We start from the raw sequence: 18,841 nt of genomic DNA on the forward strand, positions 1-18,841 counted from the left end.
ATCTTTAAAAAAACCACAAAAAACAAAAAAACCCAAAAGACTGTCTTTGCTCCATTATATTGCCTTTGCTCCTTAGTCAAAGTGCTCCCTTCTCTTGTGTCTTCAGGGCCGGGGGTGGCCCCCCCGTACTTCTGTGAACAATGCCCTGATCGTCCTCTCCCAGTTCTCCCAGTTCTCCTGGGGATGCTAATGTGAATGGGGTTGTGTTTTTAATGTTCTCTCTCATCCTTTTTTTTTTTTTCTACTGTCCACCATCAAGACCTATCAATAAAATCCTTTTTACTCTTTTTTTTTTTTTAAGATTTTATTTATTTATTTGACGGAGAGAGACACAGTGACAGCAGGAACACAGCAGGGGGAGTGGGGGAGGGAGAAGCAGGCTTCCCGCTGAGCAGGGAGCCCAATGTGGAGCTAGATCCCAGGACCCTGGGATCAAGACCTGAGCCGAAGGCAGACGCTTAACAGCTGAGCCACCCAGGCGCCCCCAAATCCTTTTTACTCTTTTTCCCCTCCACCCAAAGAACTAGTTTCCTAACTTCCTAACTTCCTGACATCTTTTGCCTGGATTTCTGAAAAACTTTCCTGACTACCATCCTTGCCATCAATCTCGTCTTCCTCTAGAAAATTTTTCCGTTATTGCTAAAAGAGCTTTCTAAAACGAAAGCCTGATCATGCCCTGTTTCTCTGTTTAAAATCTTTCAATGGTTCCCCAGTGCTCTTAGGATAAACCTCAGATCTCCTAAGTGAGGACTGTAGGTCCTGTGGTACCCGGCACCTGCTCGCACGTGGCTTTATGATTTCCATCTCACACAACTTAGTGCTCCCCATCTTTCACTCTGGGCCTCTTTTAACTTGCAACCAGGAAGCACCAAGACCCAGGAGACAATGCCAAAGATCATCTGTGCCCTGAACATAAGAGGCTCTTAACACCCAGGGAGGCTCCACTGGTTTTGAATAAATTCATCTCCCAAATTAGAACTGCCATTCTCAGCCCTGATGATGTATCTGGAGTGGTCTCCCAGCCCGACACCCACCAGTCATAACACTCAAGAGCTACTGAACAGAATTCCTCCTGGGAAGAGAGTGAGGCTTTCTGGACCTGTGCCGTTCCATGTAGCAGCCACCAGTCCAGCGTGGCCACTGAACACTGGAAACGGGGCAAGTGTCATTGGAGATGTGCTGTACGTGTAAAATGCATACCTGATCTTTAAGACTTAGTATGAAAAAAGAATGCAAGATATCTCAGTAAATATTGTATTGATTACCTGTTGAACTGATAATTTTTGGATATGTTGGGTTAAGTAAGATATATTGTTAAATTATTTCCACTTGTTCCTTTTTAATTTTTTAATGTGGCTACTAGAACACTTACAATGACATCTGTGGCCCGCCGCTTCAGACCCTGCAGCTCCTGGCTACTCCACCACCAGCATCCTCTGGGAGCTTGTTAGGATCGCAGATTTCAGCTCTGCTTCGGGTACATTACACATTCATATGCACAATGTACATATTCATATGCACATTACAGTTGAGAAGTGCTGGTCTAAAGGGAAGGGGGCAATGAACAGAGCCTTGGTCATTCTTCCTGGATGCAGGCATTGATTACATCTCTTCATTCAAAGTCTGTAAGTGTGGTTTTTGCTTTGGGGGGACAGGGGGAAGATAGAGTATCTCATTACATAAGAAATTCTTTAAATCGGATGCACACTTCCAGACCTTAATCAAGCATTCTGAGCACAGAGGTTTAAGAGGAAGTAAACTGAACACATTAGGTTTTAAAAAATGATTACAAATTCATGATAAATCAGACTGATCATTTGAGGCATAAGCTTTCAAAGGGAAGAATCAGAACTCCTTCGGAACACCAATCAGGCTAGAGATTCTGAGCATTCAAAATTCAGACGGCGAGCACTGTTTCTGAGAACAGTTAGGGCGATTGAAATGATCACGGAGTTGATGTCCAGAATTCTAGAAGGTTTGCCCCGAACTGCAGCAGGAACCAGCTGAGAAAATCTAACTGGAGACAGAAAAAGAAATGCAGCAGGTTTTGATGTCTTTCTCTCTCGATTATTTTGTGTTCAATTTTTTTTTTTGGATGAAATCTGGACAATGTCTACATTTATTATTAAACTTGAAATCATCTTCTCCCAAGGAATTTTAAGAGTCTTAAGGGGGAGAAGGACGTATTTCTATGGTTGTCATAGCTGCTGAAATGTATCTGGCATTTAGCTGTCAAAATAGCGGCTGGCATTTTTAGACCCTTTGCTTGAGGCAAACTGCAATACCAAACCCTTTCTAGATAAAAAGAAAGGGTTGTGGTATGCCATGTTTATTCTGAATGCATTATTTTTTAAAAAATTTTTTCTCATATGGCGACTCTTATGGACAGCTGTGCTCATTTGCCAGAGAAAACAGAGTGTGGTCGTTACCCTGACTCCTTGCAACACATGCATGTTTAAAGTCAAGTTATTCTATAAATAAAATATGTTCTTTTAATAATGTATTCATATTATAGGAAGAGACACATAACAGATGCTTAGTGACAAAAATACCTGCTTCCAGCATGGTTTCTGTAATAGCAGGATGTTCCCATTCTCTTTAAAGGCCTCTGATGTCCTGGACAAAAGGTTTTTTTTTATTCAGGGCTTTCCCTGGATGGTATTTAATAACTCCAATTTTCTTTTCTTTTTTTTTTTAAGATTTTATTTATTCATTTGACAGAGAGAGACACAGTGAGAGAGGGAACACAAACAGGGGGGGTGGGAGAGGGAGAAGCAGGCTTCCTGCTGAGCAGGGAGCCCGATGCGGGGCTCGATCCCAGGACCCTGGGATCATGACCTGAGCCGAAGGCAGATGCTTAACGACTGAGCCACCCAGGCGCCCCAATAACTCCATTTTTCTTAAAGTATTATGACAGTCACTATATCCTAGAAGGTTCAGGAAAAGATATTTGGCTTTCGGAATGGTTTCAAACTCATCCCAATTTGTGGGGTTGTGTTCTCAATCTCCATTCACCGATTCCTCAGACACAGTGCTCTTAGGTTAATCTCAAAGTATATGTATATTTTTGGTTTAATTAGGTTGATTTCTGCTTTTCTTATTTCCAAAAAGTTCAAGGCAATTAGTAGAAAGGAGAACAAGGCAAATAAAATGGAAATAGAAAGTCAGTACACAGAAAAGTAAGTGGAAATAATGTACTAATGGTAAGATGGTACCAGCCAGTGTACAAGACCCAAACTCTCTTGCACGTTTCCTGAAGTCCAGGGATAAGAGGCAAGCAATAAATATTACACTATTCATGATCAGGAAGGAGTGAGTATACAAGTTTCCCAATAGAGTCAAAATTTTTCTGACAGTAAATTCCAAAAGAAATTCTCAAGCAGAGATTAAGGTGTATGGTGTGACATTGTGGATAAATGGATTAATGCTAGTACCTTCCTCCTTGGGGATATGCAAAGACTCAATGAAGCAAAACATGCTAAGTCCTTAGACTTGTGAGTGGCACATAGTGAACTCAAACATTAACTGTCATCCTCATCATGATTATATAAAAGTTATAACAAATTACATAATAAAAAACATTGATAATATTCACAGTGACTTTTATAGCAAATGCAGAAGTGGATTTCATTTAGTTGTTTCTTGAAACAGTTCTAGCCAAGAACATGACATTAACACAACTCAGTGAAGGTGGCCGGCAGGAGCCACAGCTAATGTGGCCCAAGTGTGAGACTGTCTGGTGTCCTCACTGGATCAAAGGATAGAACAGAGGGGAGCTAGAGAAATGACTGGCTTGCATATTTCCTAGACCAGTAATATTCAGATATGATTCTGAGTCATCTGGTAAGCCCTGAGGGTCCTTTAGATGAGCAGGGAACGAATCAAAAACCCCCAAGTTCTATAAGCAAACGGCAGGCAATTCCATAGACTTTTAAAGTTGCTTACTAATAACTACTAGGTGTTTTACTGAGGGTTACTAAAATTTGGTACTCAAAAAACTCACGTTAATACTATACTAGAATTTCCTGAGGATTCTAATTCAGCAGTCTACCAATAAGTGTGGTGACTCCACAATACCCGATTATGCTGCAAAGACCAGAGAGAGAGATGGCTTGTTATCTGTTTATCATCAGCAGCATCCCAAGTTTATTGGGATGGTAATTGAATGGCAACTGTTCTTGATTTTTAATGTATTAATTTATTTTTCTGAGGGTTGTTTGGTTAATCCTACAATGTGTTATGATTTACATTTACATCAAAGTATTGCTAAAGTTAATGTCTGTATGATTCCCTCCAAATGTGCTTGTGTCATCCTCATGGTTCTTTGTCTGTTGGAGTGTCTTTCTCTGACTAAGTGACAGTCACAAAGGTTTGAGAGCCACTGCCTTAGATTCTCTTGCCTGGATGTCACAGTGTCAGCTGGACTCTCACTCACTGCATGTTGCTCTGGAAACCAGCAAGGACAAGGTAAGGTTGACTCCCTAATGTATATTCAGTTATTTATTCAATAAGTATTTATTGAGCTAATCTAAATAATCTAAAATCAGCCCTTGGTGCTGATACTGTACTAGGAAATGGGTGTCCATTGGATCATAAAACTAACTTGGGCTCCTCATAGGACTTACAGTCTAACAGGGCTCCAAACTTTAAAAGAATAGGGTGGGATGAGAGAAAATAAGGATGGAGGTCTGTTTGGGGGCCTATTAATGTTGGGGATGTGGAGAAACATTTCCAAAGAAGTAGATTTTGTTCAGAGATTTGAAGTTAAATGGGTGTGGGCCAACCAAAGAGTGAAGAAAAGTTCATTAAGAAAATGACTGAAAACCAGAAAAAATCCTTTGTAGAATTCACTTATCCCTCCTCAGTCTTCAAATTCATGGACAGAAATGATTTATGTGGCAAGATGATCTTTGCATAGTTATCATGATTTTCCAAAATTAACTGGGCAAAGCTTGCTCTGATCCATCTTGCTTGAAATTTATAGTTAGGTATTATATTCAGATTTTAGATTAATTGTGTGCATACTCGTGTATTGTTACCTTTTGATGAGGGTCATACCTTGGAATCCTCGTAAACCAGATAATGACTCATACTGTAACTTACAGTAATTCTGGGAACAGAAGGGTTAAGTTAAGTGGGGCATGGTTTAGGGATAAAATAAAACCCTGGTTATTAGAACTAGGGCCTAAGGTCAGAATAAAAGAGTAAGTTTGAGTTAATGTTGGGTTGCCTCAGAAGTGAATTAAGATTTATTCTATTTCACATAAGGTCAAGAATAGCTTCAGAGCTGCCTTGGTCAAATAGCCCTCCTGGGAGAGTGGAGCCATCCGGGGACATAGAATTATACAGATTGTCATGTACACCAGCACAGTCTTCTTGGAAACACTTATTTCTTCCATTCTCGATGGTGAGTTTCACATGGGGATGAAAAAGGGTACATGTCCCCAAATATTGACTGGGTTTCTCAAAGCCTGGTCCCCGAACCATGTGTTTCAGAATCAGCTGTGTTGTTTGTGACAAATGTAGCCACTCCAGAATGGCCAAATCAGAGTTTCTGGACAGTCTGCAATGACTCTTTGAAATCTTTTATATGCTCCCCCAACCACTAACTTGTTGCCCTGTTCCCCAACTTCCTGCCCATTACCAGTGATGACCCTGCTTTCTGCTTCTTAGAGAAAATGGAAACAATTGGTTAGAGGAATTTTTCTGATATCCGGCTTTCAAATCTCCAAACCTACCCTCACCCTTTGTTTCTCATCTTCCAGCTGGACTTTCTTCTGCAGACCACCCTCCTGCTTTCCCAGAAATTGTTTGCTACCAATTTTCTCTTCTCTCTCCTATATATTTTAGTGCTCCTTCTCAAAAAGATCATTCTTGTAGGCACTGAATTATGTCCAAGTCTCTTCTATTAAACAACAAATACAAATTAAAAATACTTTCCTTGGTCCCACATTCCCTCTAGCTACCACCTTCTCTTCCTCTCCTTCTAAACTAGCCTTTTGGGGGGAGATCTGTAGGTTTGGGTCTCTCTTTCTTTATCAGCCATTTCTTCCTCAGCTCACTGTGATCTGCTTCCAGGACCCCACTCAAACAGCTCTTGCTAAGGCTACCACTGATCTTTTCATCACTAAACCCCCTGGGCATTTACATGTCCCATCTTCCTCAATTTGTTTGCAGCATTCAACATCACAGAACCCTTCCCTCAAAGAATTCTCTTTCATTCTTGGCTTCTGAGACACCGTATTCCCCCGTTGTTGGTTGTTCTCTCTCCTCTCCTCTCAGCGCAATCCGACTCCTCTTCTACCCAGCTGTGAGATGTTGCATTTGATTACCCAATGCTATCACACTTGGCAAGCTTCTTCATGCTCATGGCATCAACTGTCATCTATAATTGACTTGGAAATTGATGTCCTCAGCCCAGTCTGCTCCCAGAGCTCCAAATCTGCATGTTCAGCTGCTTACTGGTTATCTCTTTTGCTGTCTCTAAGTTAGCTCACATTCAACTCAGAATATTTCTGCCTCTCCTCTCTCCCCAAGCTGATATCCCAGTGTTCCCTGTTTCAGTAAATGGCACTATCATTCAACTAATCACATGAGTAAGAAACACCAAATTCCCCCTTGAAACCTCCCCTTTCTCCACAACCAGTGAAGTCCATCAACAAATAGATATTTCTCAAATAGGCTATAGTCTTCTCAAGTCCATCCCCTCGTGCTCATCTCCTCTTACTTGGATCATAGCAATCGCCTCCTAACTGGTCTTCCTGCAGCTGGAGTGGTCTTTTCCAAAAGCAGATTGATCCTAAATCTTTTGCTGACTTGCTTTCCTCTAAGACTGAAGACCCTAATGCTTCTCGAGGCCCATAAGGATCTCCAAGGTCCTCTGCCTCCTTCTCTTCCAGCCTTACCTTCCACCATGTCTCCTCCCTCTTCCAGCCAGGCACATTGGTCTTGTGCTTCCAGTCCCTCAAATACACCATATTCTCTCGCATCCCTGACCTTTCTCTGTGCCATTCACATACTTGGAATGCTCTTTCCCTCCTCTTTGTCTAGGTTACTCTCACTCCTCAGGGCCTCACTTTCTTGGAGAACACTTCCCTGCCCTCAGATGCTGGGTCCAGTTCCTTTGTAACTGAACCTTTCTTTCTCCAATAGTCTTTTTCTCAGTTTTTAATTATGCCCTCCTTTGTGGGATTATTTGATCAACATGTCATATCTTTCCATTAGCCTGAAAGCTGCTTGCCAGTGGGAGCCATGCCTGTTTTCCCTCTCATTGCCTCCCTGATGCCCAGCACAGGGCCAGGTGGGTTGTGGGCATTCCAAGAAGGCATGGATGAAGAACTAGGCATGCCCAGACCCGAAGGAAGCTTCATATTGCTTGTCACAAGGACCATCAGAGATTATTTCTCGAGTACCAAAGCACCAACATTGCTTCTTTGGAAATTACTCATCATCTATGAAGGAACATTTCTAGGAATTCAATAAATGTTTGTTGAAAGGGTGAGTTTTGGGGAAGCTCACTGTTAGCCCTGCTCTGATTATGAAGGCAAGAAAGGGCATCCAGAGGTCCTCTACCCCAGCTCTCAAGCCCATACCGGGTGCTGCCTCAGCCTTCATGATGTCCAGTGGCATATCACATGGTCTGTTACCTGAAAAGGGATCAAATTGGAGATAGCTATGCTTTATAGTCTCTTTTCTTGTAAAAAGAAAATACATCCAACTTCTGCTGCTTTTGTCTTTTATAGAGATCAACTCCCCACCCCCCCACTGTGCACATAAACATTGCTCTGACATATAGACTTCTTCTTTGCTTGGATGTGAATCTGAGTTGAACATAAGGGGAAGTTGTAAATAATTGAAAAAGTCATAATATTGGAATGTGTATTGGGTGTATAAAAATAAAGTGCTTTCTGATAAAATGCTCTGGGAATTGGTTTAGAATTCAGGGAAAACAGTTCCATCCTGAGCTGGACACAGTTCAATACTGGGGCTTTCCAGAAGTTGGAAGCGATGGCACATCTCTAGAAATCTGGGAAGTAAAACTTTTGCACTTTAATTCTGATTTTGTAAACTTGCATGAAAGAAGACCAAAACAGGGGCAGGAGGTGGGTGGAGGATAGTAAGTTACTTCATGTTGGAGGGACAGTTTTCGAATGCTGGAAGGAAACACTGGGAGTGGGGGCTCAGCAGGGCAAAGGCAGAAAGTGGATTGAGCTGTAACCCCCTCTTACATCTCCTCCCATTTCCCCCCTCCCCTTTGTGGTACTGACCTGGGGGGGACTTGCTCCCAACTACCTGCTTAAGTCCAGTTCTTTGAGAGTCTACCTTGACTAAGTGAGGCAAGACTGTGTGTTAGGAACCCCCTCCCTTCACCTACTCTTAATTCATTCTTTTCTGTGAAAACTCCTTCTAATTGACTTTCCAATCTGTTTTCTGTTTAGGTTGTGACCTGCCCAGTGGTTCCACAGGCCACCTGCATCATAATCACTGACATGCTTGTTAAAATGCAGATCTACTAAGTCAGGATCTCTGGGAATGAGGCTAAGAATCTAGCTCTTGATAAACCCCCTAGGTGATTTTTTTTTATGCCCATTAGGGTTTAAAACAATTGACTTGGTCCCTCTAGTTTTCAACTTCCTACTTCCTTTTCTTGGGGATTGAACTCACCTTTTTTTTTTTTTTTTAAGATTTTATTTATTTTTTAGAGAGCGAGAGAGAAACAGCATGAGAGGGGCGAGGGTCAGAGGGAGAAGCAGGCTCCCCGCTGAGCCGGGAGCCCGATGTGGGACTCGATCCCAGGACCCTGGGATCGGGACCTGAGCTGAAGGCAAACGCTTAACCATCTGAGCCACCCAGGCGCCCTGAACTCACCTTGTTTCCTGACTCAGTGATCTGTGGGCAATGATCTGGTTCAGGCTGGCCCAGGACACCCTCCCTTTGTGCACCATTTCCATGGCCAGTCCAGCAGTCCCCAGCCTTACCTCCAATACCTAGGTGAGTCTGGTCTTATAGATGGGACACGGAATTTTTAAGTTGTTATTTGTAAACATAAGATATTATCCTTCCCAGTGACATATATCTTTCTAAAAGAAGGGTGTATCCTCCAGGGAAATGCATATCTAGGGAATTCTGTGCACCCAAGGCTAAATGTGCCAAGATTAATTACAGCAGGAAATCCTTGATAAGCAGTCTTCAGATCAGAGTTAGAACCTGGCCACATATCCTGCCTAATTGTAGGAATGACTACAGAGAATATGAGGACAATTTACCCTTTGAAATGTTTTTCTGATGATTTCATGGGTCTGTGGAAGTTTGCTGCTCCTGGAAACACCATGTCTTGAATTAGCATTTTGGCAGAGTGTTTGGGGCAGTCCTTCCAGCCTGGGTTGCAGCACCTTTAAGAGGAGAGAGGTCTGGGGATATGAGGAATGAAGGATGTGAGGGCTTTGTGATTGAGCTGCTCTGAGAGTCAGTTCTGGTTAGATCTCCAACAAGTTACTCTGTATGCCCCATTGTTCTCCTATTAAATTAAGGGACAATAATAATATTGATTTCATGGCCTGTGAAGATGAAACCTGATAAGGCGCATGAAATATTTGGCACAGGAGATCCAGAGCATAATACTTGTTATCACTGTTATCATTGTCTTGATTATTAAATTTGAGATGGGAGAGGGAAGGAAACAATTCTTCTGTTCTACTTTTCAAACCTTCAAACTTACCTAGAGCACACATTTCTGTTTTCACTCACATGCTCTTTTCCTCTATCAAACAAGGACCTCTATCAAACAATATTTTACTCTGTGCTCCTTCTCCCACAAAGTTTTGTAAACAGATGCGACCCAGGGAGCATGAGCACCCAGGGCCAAAGGGTCTCCAGCATTAGGGGAATGTGTAGAAAAGGTCAAGGGCTGTCCACTCACCCTGCCTTGATGATAGCTGGGGAGTAGGTTCATGCTGGTGTAGAACCTCAATGTCATCTTCTTTTTGAGAAATTAGCTGACAGTCATGTCTTGTTCAGGCCATGGGACCCTGCAGCCCGTGCAGAAAGAGAGGTCTCCCAGAACACACACCTGGAGCGTGGGTTATCCTATTCTGCCTCTCCAGTCATGGGGATTTATGCACCGTCCCTTAGGAGTTATGGGGACTGAATTCTGCCCTGGAAATCTATAAAAAGATCCATGACAATCATCTCGTAGGGGTAAGAAGCTGCTGGGGCTTGATGCTTCTGAGCCAAGGTGTCCAGTTCCCAATCCAAGTCCAGTGTAGATTGAAGCCAAGAGTGGCCCCAATAAGCCTAAAGTATCTGATGCAAAATAAATGCTTCCTGTCCCATAGGTATTGCCCTAGATGGGCAACTGAGCCTGCTCAGCCACAACTTGGCATGAGCAGCATAAGAAGCAGAGAACCTTATTGTTTCTTAAAGAGAGGACCTTGCATGGCATCTCTAGGTGGGCTGCTGGGAGCCTGGGCCCTGCACTCTGTGTGTCCCTGGGTGCTGGGCCTAGCCATCCACTGCTCTGCATCCTAACATTATGACAATCCCACTGGAGCATTAGGACCATCGTGGGGCTCCTGGGAGTTGGCAGAATGCATACCATGATTAGGAACGGGGGATCTTCAGATCAGAGATGGGAGAAGGGGAAGGGCGTAAGGAGTCCATTGTGGAGCCTTACAATTGGCTCCCAGGATCAGATCGGGAGTTTTCCTGGTGGGAACAGAAGCACAAGTGACTATCTGTCCATAATGACAAGTCCCTATTTCCAGGCCCCGTGTTTTCTAATATGTGTCTTCCTTTCTTCAAATCTATAACCCAAATAATGCCCAGGCACAGGAAAATCATGCTCATGGCATTGACTCCTTGGCCACTTCAAAGTAAGCCCTACCATCTGGTGGAGCACTTTTTTTAATAGAGCATATTTATAGAGTCCTCCAGAGGGCAGCAGAGAGCAGTCCGGGGGCTCCAATGAGGGACTCGGCGAGAGCCGGGCGCTAGCGGTGGTGGCCGTCACATGCCACTGGGACTGCGGAGGGATGAGGGACGACTGGCTGTTGACTTGGGAGGATTTGAAATTAACAGTAGAAAGGGGGGATGCATCGGATAAGGGAAACTCACGGCCCTGAAAAGTAAGGGTGCCCATTACATACAAGAAAACTTGGCAGGTTTGGGAAGTGAGCCATTGCAACGGGCAAACGTTTGCTGTGAGTGATTGTCTGCCTATTGCCACTGACAAGAACACTGGCCTGAAGGCTTCGTGATCTTTTAGTGACATCTGGGGAGGTGTGGCATCGAGTGTGCATCCTTGCTTTGACATTCCTCCCACTGGGCTATGGTGAACATCTGTCTACCCCTCTGGACTGGAGAGCAGGGACCAAGTGCTATGGAAATTTCTGTTTCCAAATCCCCAGCGGGGCACCTGCAACATCCTGGTTGTCAGGCAAATGTTTAGCGGACAAAGTTGAATTATCGGCTGCCAAATCTTCAGAGGTATAAAGTAAGCTGAAAAGACCCGCCTCCCTTTGTGAGAAAGTGTTTGGGTTGTCCCCAGATTTCTGAGGTCAAAACAGAGCCATGTTCATCATCAGCTGTCACAGCATCTCTTTGTGACCATCTGGACCAATGCAGGTGGCTGCCGTCTTGGAGCAATAGTTATGGCCCGTGGGACTCTTCTGCCAGAACAAGTACTGTTCCCGGTGGTGGTTAGGGAACAAGAGCGCAACGGGCAGGGGTCGACGAGCAGCAACCGAAGCCCTGGAGAACATGCACTGCCTTCGCCTTCTCCCTCCGCTCTGGCCGGTGGTCTCTTCGAGCATGAATGTCGTTCTCCAAGCCCGTACGCTGGCATGGCTCGGAGCCGACGGCGCCGCCATCGAGTCTGCTGCTCTCCTCTCCCAGCCCGGAGGCCCGGTCTGCAAGGGAAGTTCCTGCTTTTAAGTGTAGGGACTAACTCGGGAGTCTTGTCCCGAAAGCAGCTCAATCCGGGAAAGTGGGTGAGTGGGAGGTGGGGTTAGCGGGTGAAGGGCAAGTGTGGGTGGGTGGGTACGTGGGGCAGGCAAGGGGGGGATTTGGGGAGATGGGATGGGAAAGGGGACCGTTAGGGATGGGCGTTCTCGCTATCGCTCCAAATCCTCTCTTTATCGATGAGGGCACCGGGATTGTGGCATTACAACCTGGAGGCTTCAGCAGGGAGCGTGTCAGGAGGAGAGGGCTTCCAGGGATGGACTAAAGAGGGGAGAACAAAAGGAAACTGGAAATAAAAAGCGGCAGAAACAGAGAAAGGGCACGTGTGCACGCAATGCAGGGGACCCGGGTTTGAATCTGCATGAAAATCTCTGTAGCTGGGGGGTGGGGATGGGGGTGGGGGAGGACGTATGTGGCCAACGTGTCATGGGAGAGAGACAGGGCGGGGGCAGCCGCGCACGCAGTCATGTCAGTGCCCATACCCGGGAGTCACTTGCTTCTTACTCAGCAGCCTCTTCTCCTTGCTGGCTGAGCAGCTGCTCAAGAGGGAGGCCGGGAGCAAAGGTCGCTACCGTTTTGTGTAGGATTCGGTGCTTGTGAGACAGGCCCTGCCACAGCCTCGGGCCCCTTCCTCCCCGTTTTCCTCAACTGAGCACAGAGAAATGGGGGTGTCTCAGAACACTGCCTGGGGGGGTCAGGAAAGCAGTTTCTACAGCCAGATGCTCCCCTCACCTTTGAAGATGGATGGGAGGAACATGCTTGGTGTGGCTCCCACCTCGCCCCCCTCCGCTTGGGGTCCTGACTGAAAGCCCCCCTCAGGTTCCAGAGCTGCGGAGATCTGTCCACTCATGGACTCTCACATGCACTCATGGACGTGCACACCCTGCGGGAGGGATGGAGGGCGGGTTACCAAGGGCGGCTGCGGCTCCAGAGGCGAAGCGTCCGCAGTGGGTCTGTAGGCCGCACAGGCCCACACGGGACTAAATGAAACGTCTTTGCCTTTCCACAGGAAAATCCGTACTCCGGAGCCGGCATGACTTGTTTGCCCACAACTCAGGTTAGTCCTTCCTCAGCTAACAAATACTCATCGTTTCATGGAGAAGAGTGAGCACACCCCGTAACCACGAATTTGGTGTTTTTACTGCCACAAACATCTTTAACCATGTTCTACAGCTTTAACTCATCCGCGTGTCTGGGGTGAATCATGCTCTTGTTCCAAAGCGGTTTCCAATTCCCCGGCAGCCACTCTGGGTTCTCCAAGGCCGCCTATACCGGCCACTGCGCCTGAAGGTCTCAAGGCGGCTCGGCCCTGTCCTACAAACAATTTCATTTCTCTCCTTCTCAGGAGAACAGAGGGTGGATGATTTCTTTGGGGAGATTCTGGTTTTGCACCTTTTATTACACACACACGGACACACGCACACGCATATGCAATGTCTTACATGTGACTTGTGGAAATCTTGCAGTGGTCTGTGGATCCCTTGAAGCTTATACAAGAATATCAGTTTAAGATGCTTTAGTTTGCATGGAAACATTTTTATTATTTGTGTCTGATACTCAGGATGTTGGGTAGCTGTCCATATTCTCCTCAAAACTCCCTCTTTCAAATGCCTTTACGACCTTTGTCATTTCATGTCTGCTGACGGCTGCCCACTGCTCTTTTGGGGGAGGTGCCTGACAGGTGAGGTGGTACAGGGTGGCCCCGGAAGTAGCAGGCAGGTTGCCAAGGTTCACAGACATTACCATTAAGGTTTCAAATTCGGCCAGTGGTTTCCTGACATATGTTTTTAAATGCAGGGGGCTGGCCCCAAGCTGTGGTGGCAGTCATGGGGGTCCCAGCTCTCATGTCCCTTCAAAAGAGAACTGAGGAGGGTCAGCTGATAGCCCCCAGCTGCAGTGCCTCGGGATTCACGGCAGGGCTCAGCTGCAGCCCACTCTCTCCCCAGAGAGTTCTCAGCCAGTGACCACCCGGGGCAAGGGTGCCAGGCCTGGCCATTTCTGCCACCGTGGGGCTTCCCTATGAGCAAACTTTGATGTTGGGCCAGCTGAGAGTTTTCAGAGCTGCACCAAAGTCTGAGGCTCTTCCTGCCCATCCTCCCCACCCCATTTCATCATAGGGGTCAGATCTGTGCCTGCTCCTGCATCCTCTCCCCCCATCTTTCCCAGGTGTCCCCCCAATAAATCTCTTGCACTTCTAACTCTGTCTTGGTGTCTGTCCTGGGAGGACCTGCATGGATATAGCTCTGCTCACAGGTGACATTGTTGGTCACTTCACACAATTCCACCTTCCCTTCCCGGATCCCCACCTGCAAATAGCTCCCACCACTTGCCAATCCATTTTGTCACAGAGTTAAGTTTGTTTGGTGTTGGGTTCCATCCTTCTGGCTGTGCAAGTTAGTAGGGTTCATGATACCACCCCATTCAGCATCCTGTAGGGTCCTGAGGCTCCCTGGAGATGAGACAGAATCACGAGAGAGTCAAACACATACTTTATTTATGAATGGAAGTTCTTTCCAGGATCCTGGGTTGGAGAACAGAAACCTCAGGAATGAACCCTTCCACTTACAGGACTCTTCTCGAAAACCAGGTCAATGAGGTCAGTTCCTGAGTCCCCTTTTCCCAGGAGTCCTCTTAGTCCTTCCAAGAGAAAGGACATTCCAGTGTGTCTTTGAATTCTGGTGGGGGTGAGGAGGACAAGGATTCATGCTCTTCAGTCCCTCCCAGAAAGGTCTCCCACCCACCCCTCAATTACTATGGTCTGCTTGTGAGTCCATGATATGTATCAGCTCTTCTCTGTGACAGAATGAAGAGGAGAGATTAGCACAATACAAATAATACATTGACAGCAGCTGGATCCCACATTTTGGAAGTAACATAACAAAGATGGCCCCATGATGTCTTATATTCTATTACTACCGGACAGTATACCAAGGAAAAATGCTCAGGAGATAAACACAGGGTGACACATTGGCATAAGAATGAGACCCGTGCACGGTGCAAATCATGGTGTTTCTCACACACGGGAGCTGACGACATTTTTATAAGTTCAAGTGCAGGGCGCTGGACAGTGGGTCAGAGGAAGGTTTGCTGGGCCCTCAGCAGGGATGTTCTGCCATATCTGAACCAGCCATGACCATCCAGTAGTCTCCCTTATTATGTGCAGTGGTGATGCTGTCCAAGCACATCCCTTCAGTTACCCTGGACTGACTGGTGGTTCCCTTGGCAACAACCTCAGTGAACTCATCGCAAAAGGCTCTCGACTTTGGCCTGATTACCCACATTGAGTGCGGGTCTTTAGAATCCTGGGGAGAATGTGCTGCTCAGCTGCCTCCATGCCTGATGGGCAGTCTGGACCCACTAGGACAGGTGATTTAGCCACAGCCAGTCTGGTAGTTTCCTCAAGAGTAGGACGAGTCTTGTGTCCCCAGCTCAGGGCTAAGCGCAGAGCAGGTACTCCACAAATCCTTGTTGAATTCAACCCTCGCCTCTTCAATAGAGAGGATGTTTCCAATTCTTTGACACTTTCTTCGTAGGTATGTCTCATAATCATGCTGGTTCCTTACATACCCCTCTGGACTAAATGATCCACACACGGCACAATTCTTTATTGGAAGTATGACTAATGCTTTGGGCATTGATTTTTTTTTTTTTCCCTTAAATTATGTCTTTCATTCATGTATCTGCACTGAGCTGGTTTTATTTAGTTTATTTAATCCTTCCCATGCTGCTTTGCAGAATATGGCTCTTGGGTTGTTCTGGCTTACACTGTTGTTTTGCGACTTCCCCAGGCCTGCCAATACCCTGGTAGGGTTCTAGCCTGCATGGCTGGGAAAGGCTGTAAAGCCCGTGAGCAGCATTGGTCTCCCTCAACGCCGCAAATGCAGAACAGGTGCATCCATTCTTCAAACCACAAAGAGGACATGCATGGATGGTACTTGAGACTTCTGCTTTCAGCCACATCTGGACAAAGCACAAATCTGGGAGACAGAAAGATACTGCATGCTCACCTGCTGGACACCTCAAAGCTCTAGTGGGACAGGCAGGATTAAATTCATGGCTCTTGGTAGACTGACTCCTGTGGGGTGGGTGGGACATCCCAGCCCTTATAGACAGCTGGCCAGTAAAGCCATGGGGGCAGCAAGGGAAGATTCAGAGAATCAGAAGGGAAGATACAAGGTGGCCTCTTCCCACAAGTGGGGCTGCAGGGGGAAGCCTCCTCGTTCGTTGGGTATCTGAGCACATGCCTTATGCTGGTAGAAAGCTAAGACTGCATTAGTGTCCCTGCCCTAAGATACCTCACAAGGCCAGGGCAGGGAGTCCATGTGTTTATCCTCCCTGATGGCATCTCCAGCTGTGGGACTTGGCCTGTTAACATCTGATTGGAGAGAGGCAGGCTTTGACATGAAGTCCTCTGCTCTGTCAAAGACCAAAATGTTCTAGAAGAAGGAGAGTACGCATGGTTTTAGGATAAACCAGAGAATGTTTGATATGGATATTGACACGTTTTAGGAGTTGCTACTCTCCAGGAACTGGATATCAAGTCACTGGCCTTGCTATTCCTAGTCCTTTTGAGACCACCAGTTTTTGGTGAAACAAACCAAAAACTCATACAATTCTTGAACCATTGAATGTTAAAAGGGATACTTAGGTTATCTCATCCATGGTTTTACAGATAAGGAAAGAAGCTCAGATAGATTAAGTATGGCGCAGGCCTCCCGATTCTTGGTGTGTAGCTGACATTAGCTTGCATCAGCGGACATGTTCTGCCACACTGGTCGCTCAGGACCGTCCCTAGGGACAGAATGCAGATGAACATGAGGTTCTCAATCTCAGGATGTTTCAGTGCACTGAAATATTGAGGTGCCTAAAGGAAGGCATCCATGCCTCCTTTTCACAGATGCTTAGAAGACGGAGTTAAATCTTTCCTTCAGATTTTACGTAGTTCCTTCTTTTGTTCACCCTGTCGAGTGAAGGTTGATGTGAGGTTGATGTAAAGACTGGCTAAAGGAGGGTAATCTGCACATGACTGAGGACAGCTTCACTGAAGTAAGACAGGGGCTCCAGGCAAATCCAGGTGCTACAGGATTCCACCTGGAATGAGCCCCCACATAAACCAAAGTTAATTTTAGAATTATGGCATGGATTGCAGGGAAAATCAAGTCCAACCTTGCCATTTTACAAGCTCAGAGAAATTCAATGATTTGCCTTGGGTCACACAGCATGGGGGATGACAAAGTCACAGAAGAATCCAGGGTTTTTTTTTTTTTTTTTTCTCACAAGCCCCAATGTGAGGGTGTTTCTGATGGTTTCTAGATCAAGGCATTATCCATGCATGGAGTGAAGCAAGACACAGATGGTGGTGGCCGCTCCCGCTGAGGACCTGTGGTCTAGGAGAGCATGTTGGAGTAGAAGCTGAAGCTCTCTGTCACGGTCTTGGAGTCGCTGCGAGAGGAGCCATTGGAGGTCAGGTCCAGGGCCGAGGGTATGGTCTTGGGACCATCCTCTAGCTCCTCCTCGTGGGCCCCCACCACTGTGGAGACGGTGGTCTCCAGGCGGCTGACCTTATACACGCTGCCCTGGGTTTGGAGGTAACGGGTGGATTTCATTTCGAGCCCCTCGTAGTCGCCGGCGCTGATAAAGGGGCAGCACCGGAAGGCATGCTTGAAGCCCAGACGGAACCTGGCGAGAGAGCAGATGCAGAGGTGACCCTCGGGGACAGCTTGCTCCCAGAGGGCATTCCCACCACTATCTCAGCTCTTGCACACGTGGACATACCCGAGCGTGACTCTCTCTTACTGGTTTTTATACCGACAGCTGGAGACATTAAGGTGAAAACGATTTGAAGGTCAGTCATGAAGGCACAGTCCAGGACTAGACCCCAGGCTCGCGTGAAATGCCTGTGCTGACTGAGGGCGACCCCTGAACTCTGCTGCCTCCGCCCACACCTCAGCCCACGCTGGATCGATTCAACACTAACAAAAGCGTCCGCCAAGTGTTTGCTGTGTGCTCGGTACTGTGCTCGTCCCTGGGCAGGAAACCCACATGTCAGGACTCCTGTCTCTCAAGGAGCCCGCTGACTGAGGTTCACTTCAGTCACGTCCCTTCCATGTGCCTCAGGTCCCCGGTTTGATAAACTGGGAGAGTCAGCCTTTACTTAAAGACATACTGGGATATTTAACCCAAGATGAATCCGCGAGTTAACCTAACAGAGAGCATCTGGATACGTTCAAGAGAATGGCTGCCACCAAATTCACAGCACCTGAGTGTCTCATTCACAGAAGGCACTTTATAGGCTGATGACTGAAAGCTAGAAAGACTGTGACAAGCATTTTATTCCTCCCCCTGGCCCTGCCTCCTTTCCCAGCTGAGGGACTGAGCTGCCTCTTGGGGACTCTGCGCACGGACCCGAATTCCCTATGGCGGACCGCTGTCCCTGATGGGCTCCGCCTTCTCTTACTTGTCCAAGGTTGGCTTCTTCTACTAGGACAGTTCTCCTGACCGGTGTGGCCAAGTCAGGGCCGAATCAGGGCCTTTTGCTTACCCTGTCCTGCTGGAGCTGCTGGAAGAAACTGGGGAAAGCTGCCCAGATTGTATGATGGGATGGATGGGAAGAGGAAAGTGAGAGACCAGTGAGGGGAAAGATGCCCCGTGGAGAATGGTATTCTGGTGCCATCGGTGTCTCTGTGTGTGCGTGACTCTCTCTGACTCCCTCTCTCTCTCTCTCCCTCTCTGCACGCACAGCCCCCTGTGTGTGGATCCGTAGGGCAGAGTGACCAAACTCCCAGGCCGTGAACTGGATCCAGCTTGTAGACCTCTTTATATGCATCTATGACAGAGGTTTTTTTAATGTGCACCCCCACCCCCACTACCTTAGTTGCCAGCG

The 18,841-nt window shown here is 46.6% G+C and overlaps 1 protein-coding gene across 1 annotated transcript in view; it reads right to left on the reverse strand.

Moving 5' to 3' along the window:
• Positions 1-14,163: 14,163 nt before the first annotated feature.
• The window catches only part of TACR1 (tachykinin receptor 1), a 146,393-nt gene continuing 141,715 nt past the window's right edge, over positions 14,164-18,841 (reverse strand). Inside the window, exon 5 of the mRNA XM_081796645.1 lies at positions 14,164-17,637. Within this exon, the coding sequence (XP_081652771.1) occupies positions 17,346-17,637 (292 nt within the window). The 3' untranslated portion in view covers positions 14,164-17,345. The remainder of the gene's footprint in view (positions 17,638-18,841) is intronic.

The sequence above is a fragment of the Leptonychotes weddellii genome, chromosome 10 (assembly GCF_054177405.1).
Source record: "Leptonychotes weddellii isolate Sample4059 chromosome 10, ASM5417740v2, whole genome shotgun sequence".
In the NCBI taxonomy this organism is placed as follows: domain Eukaryota; kingdom Metazoa; phylum Chordata; class Mammalia; order Carnivora; family Phocidae; genus Leptonychotes; species Leptonychotes weddellii.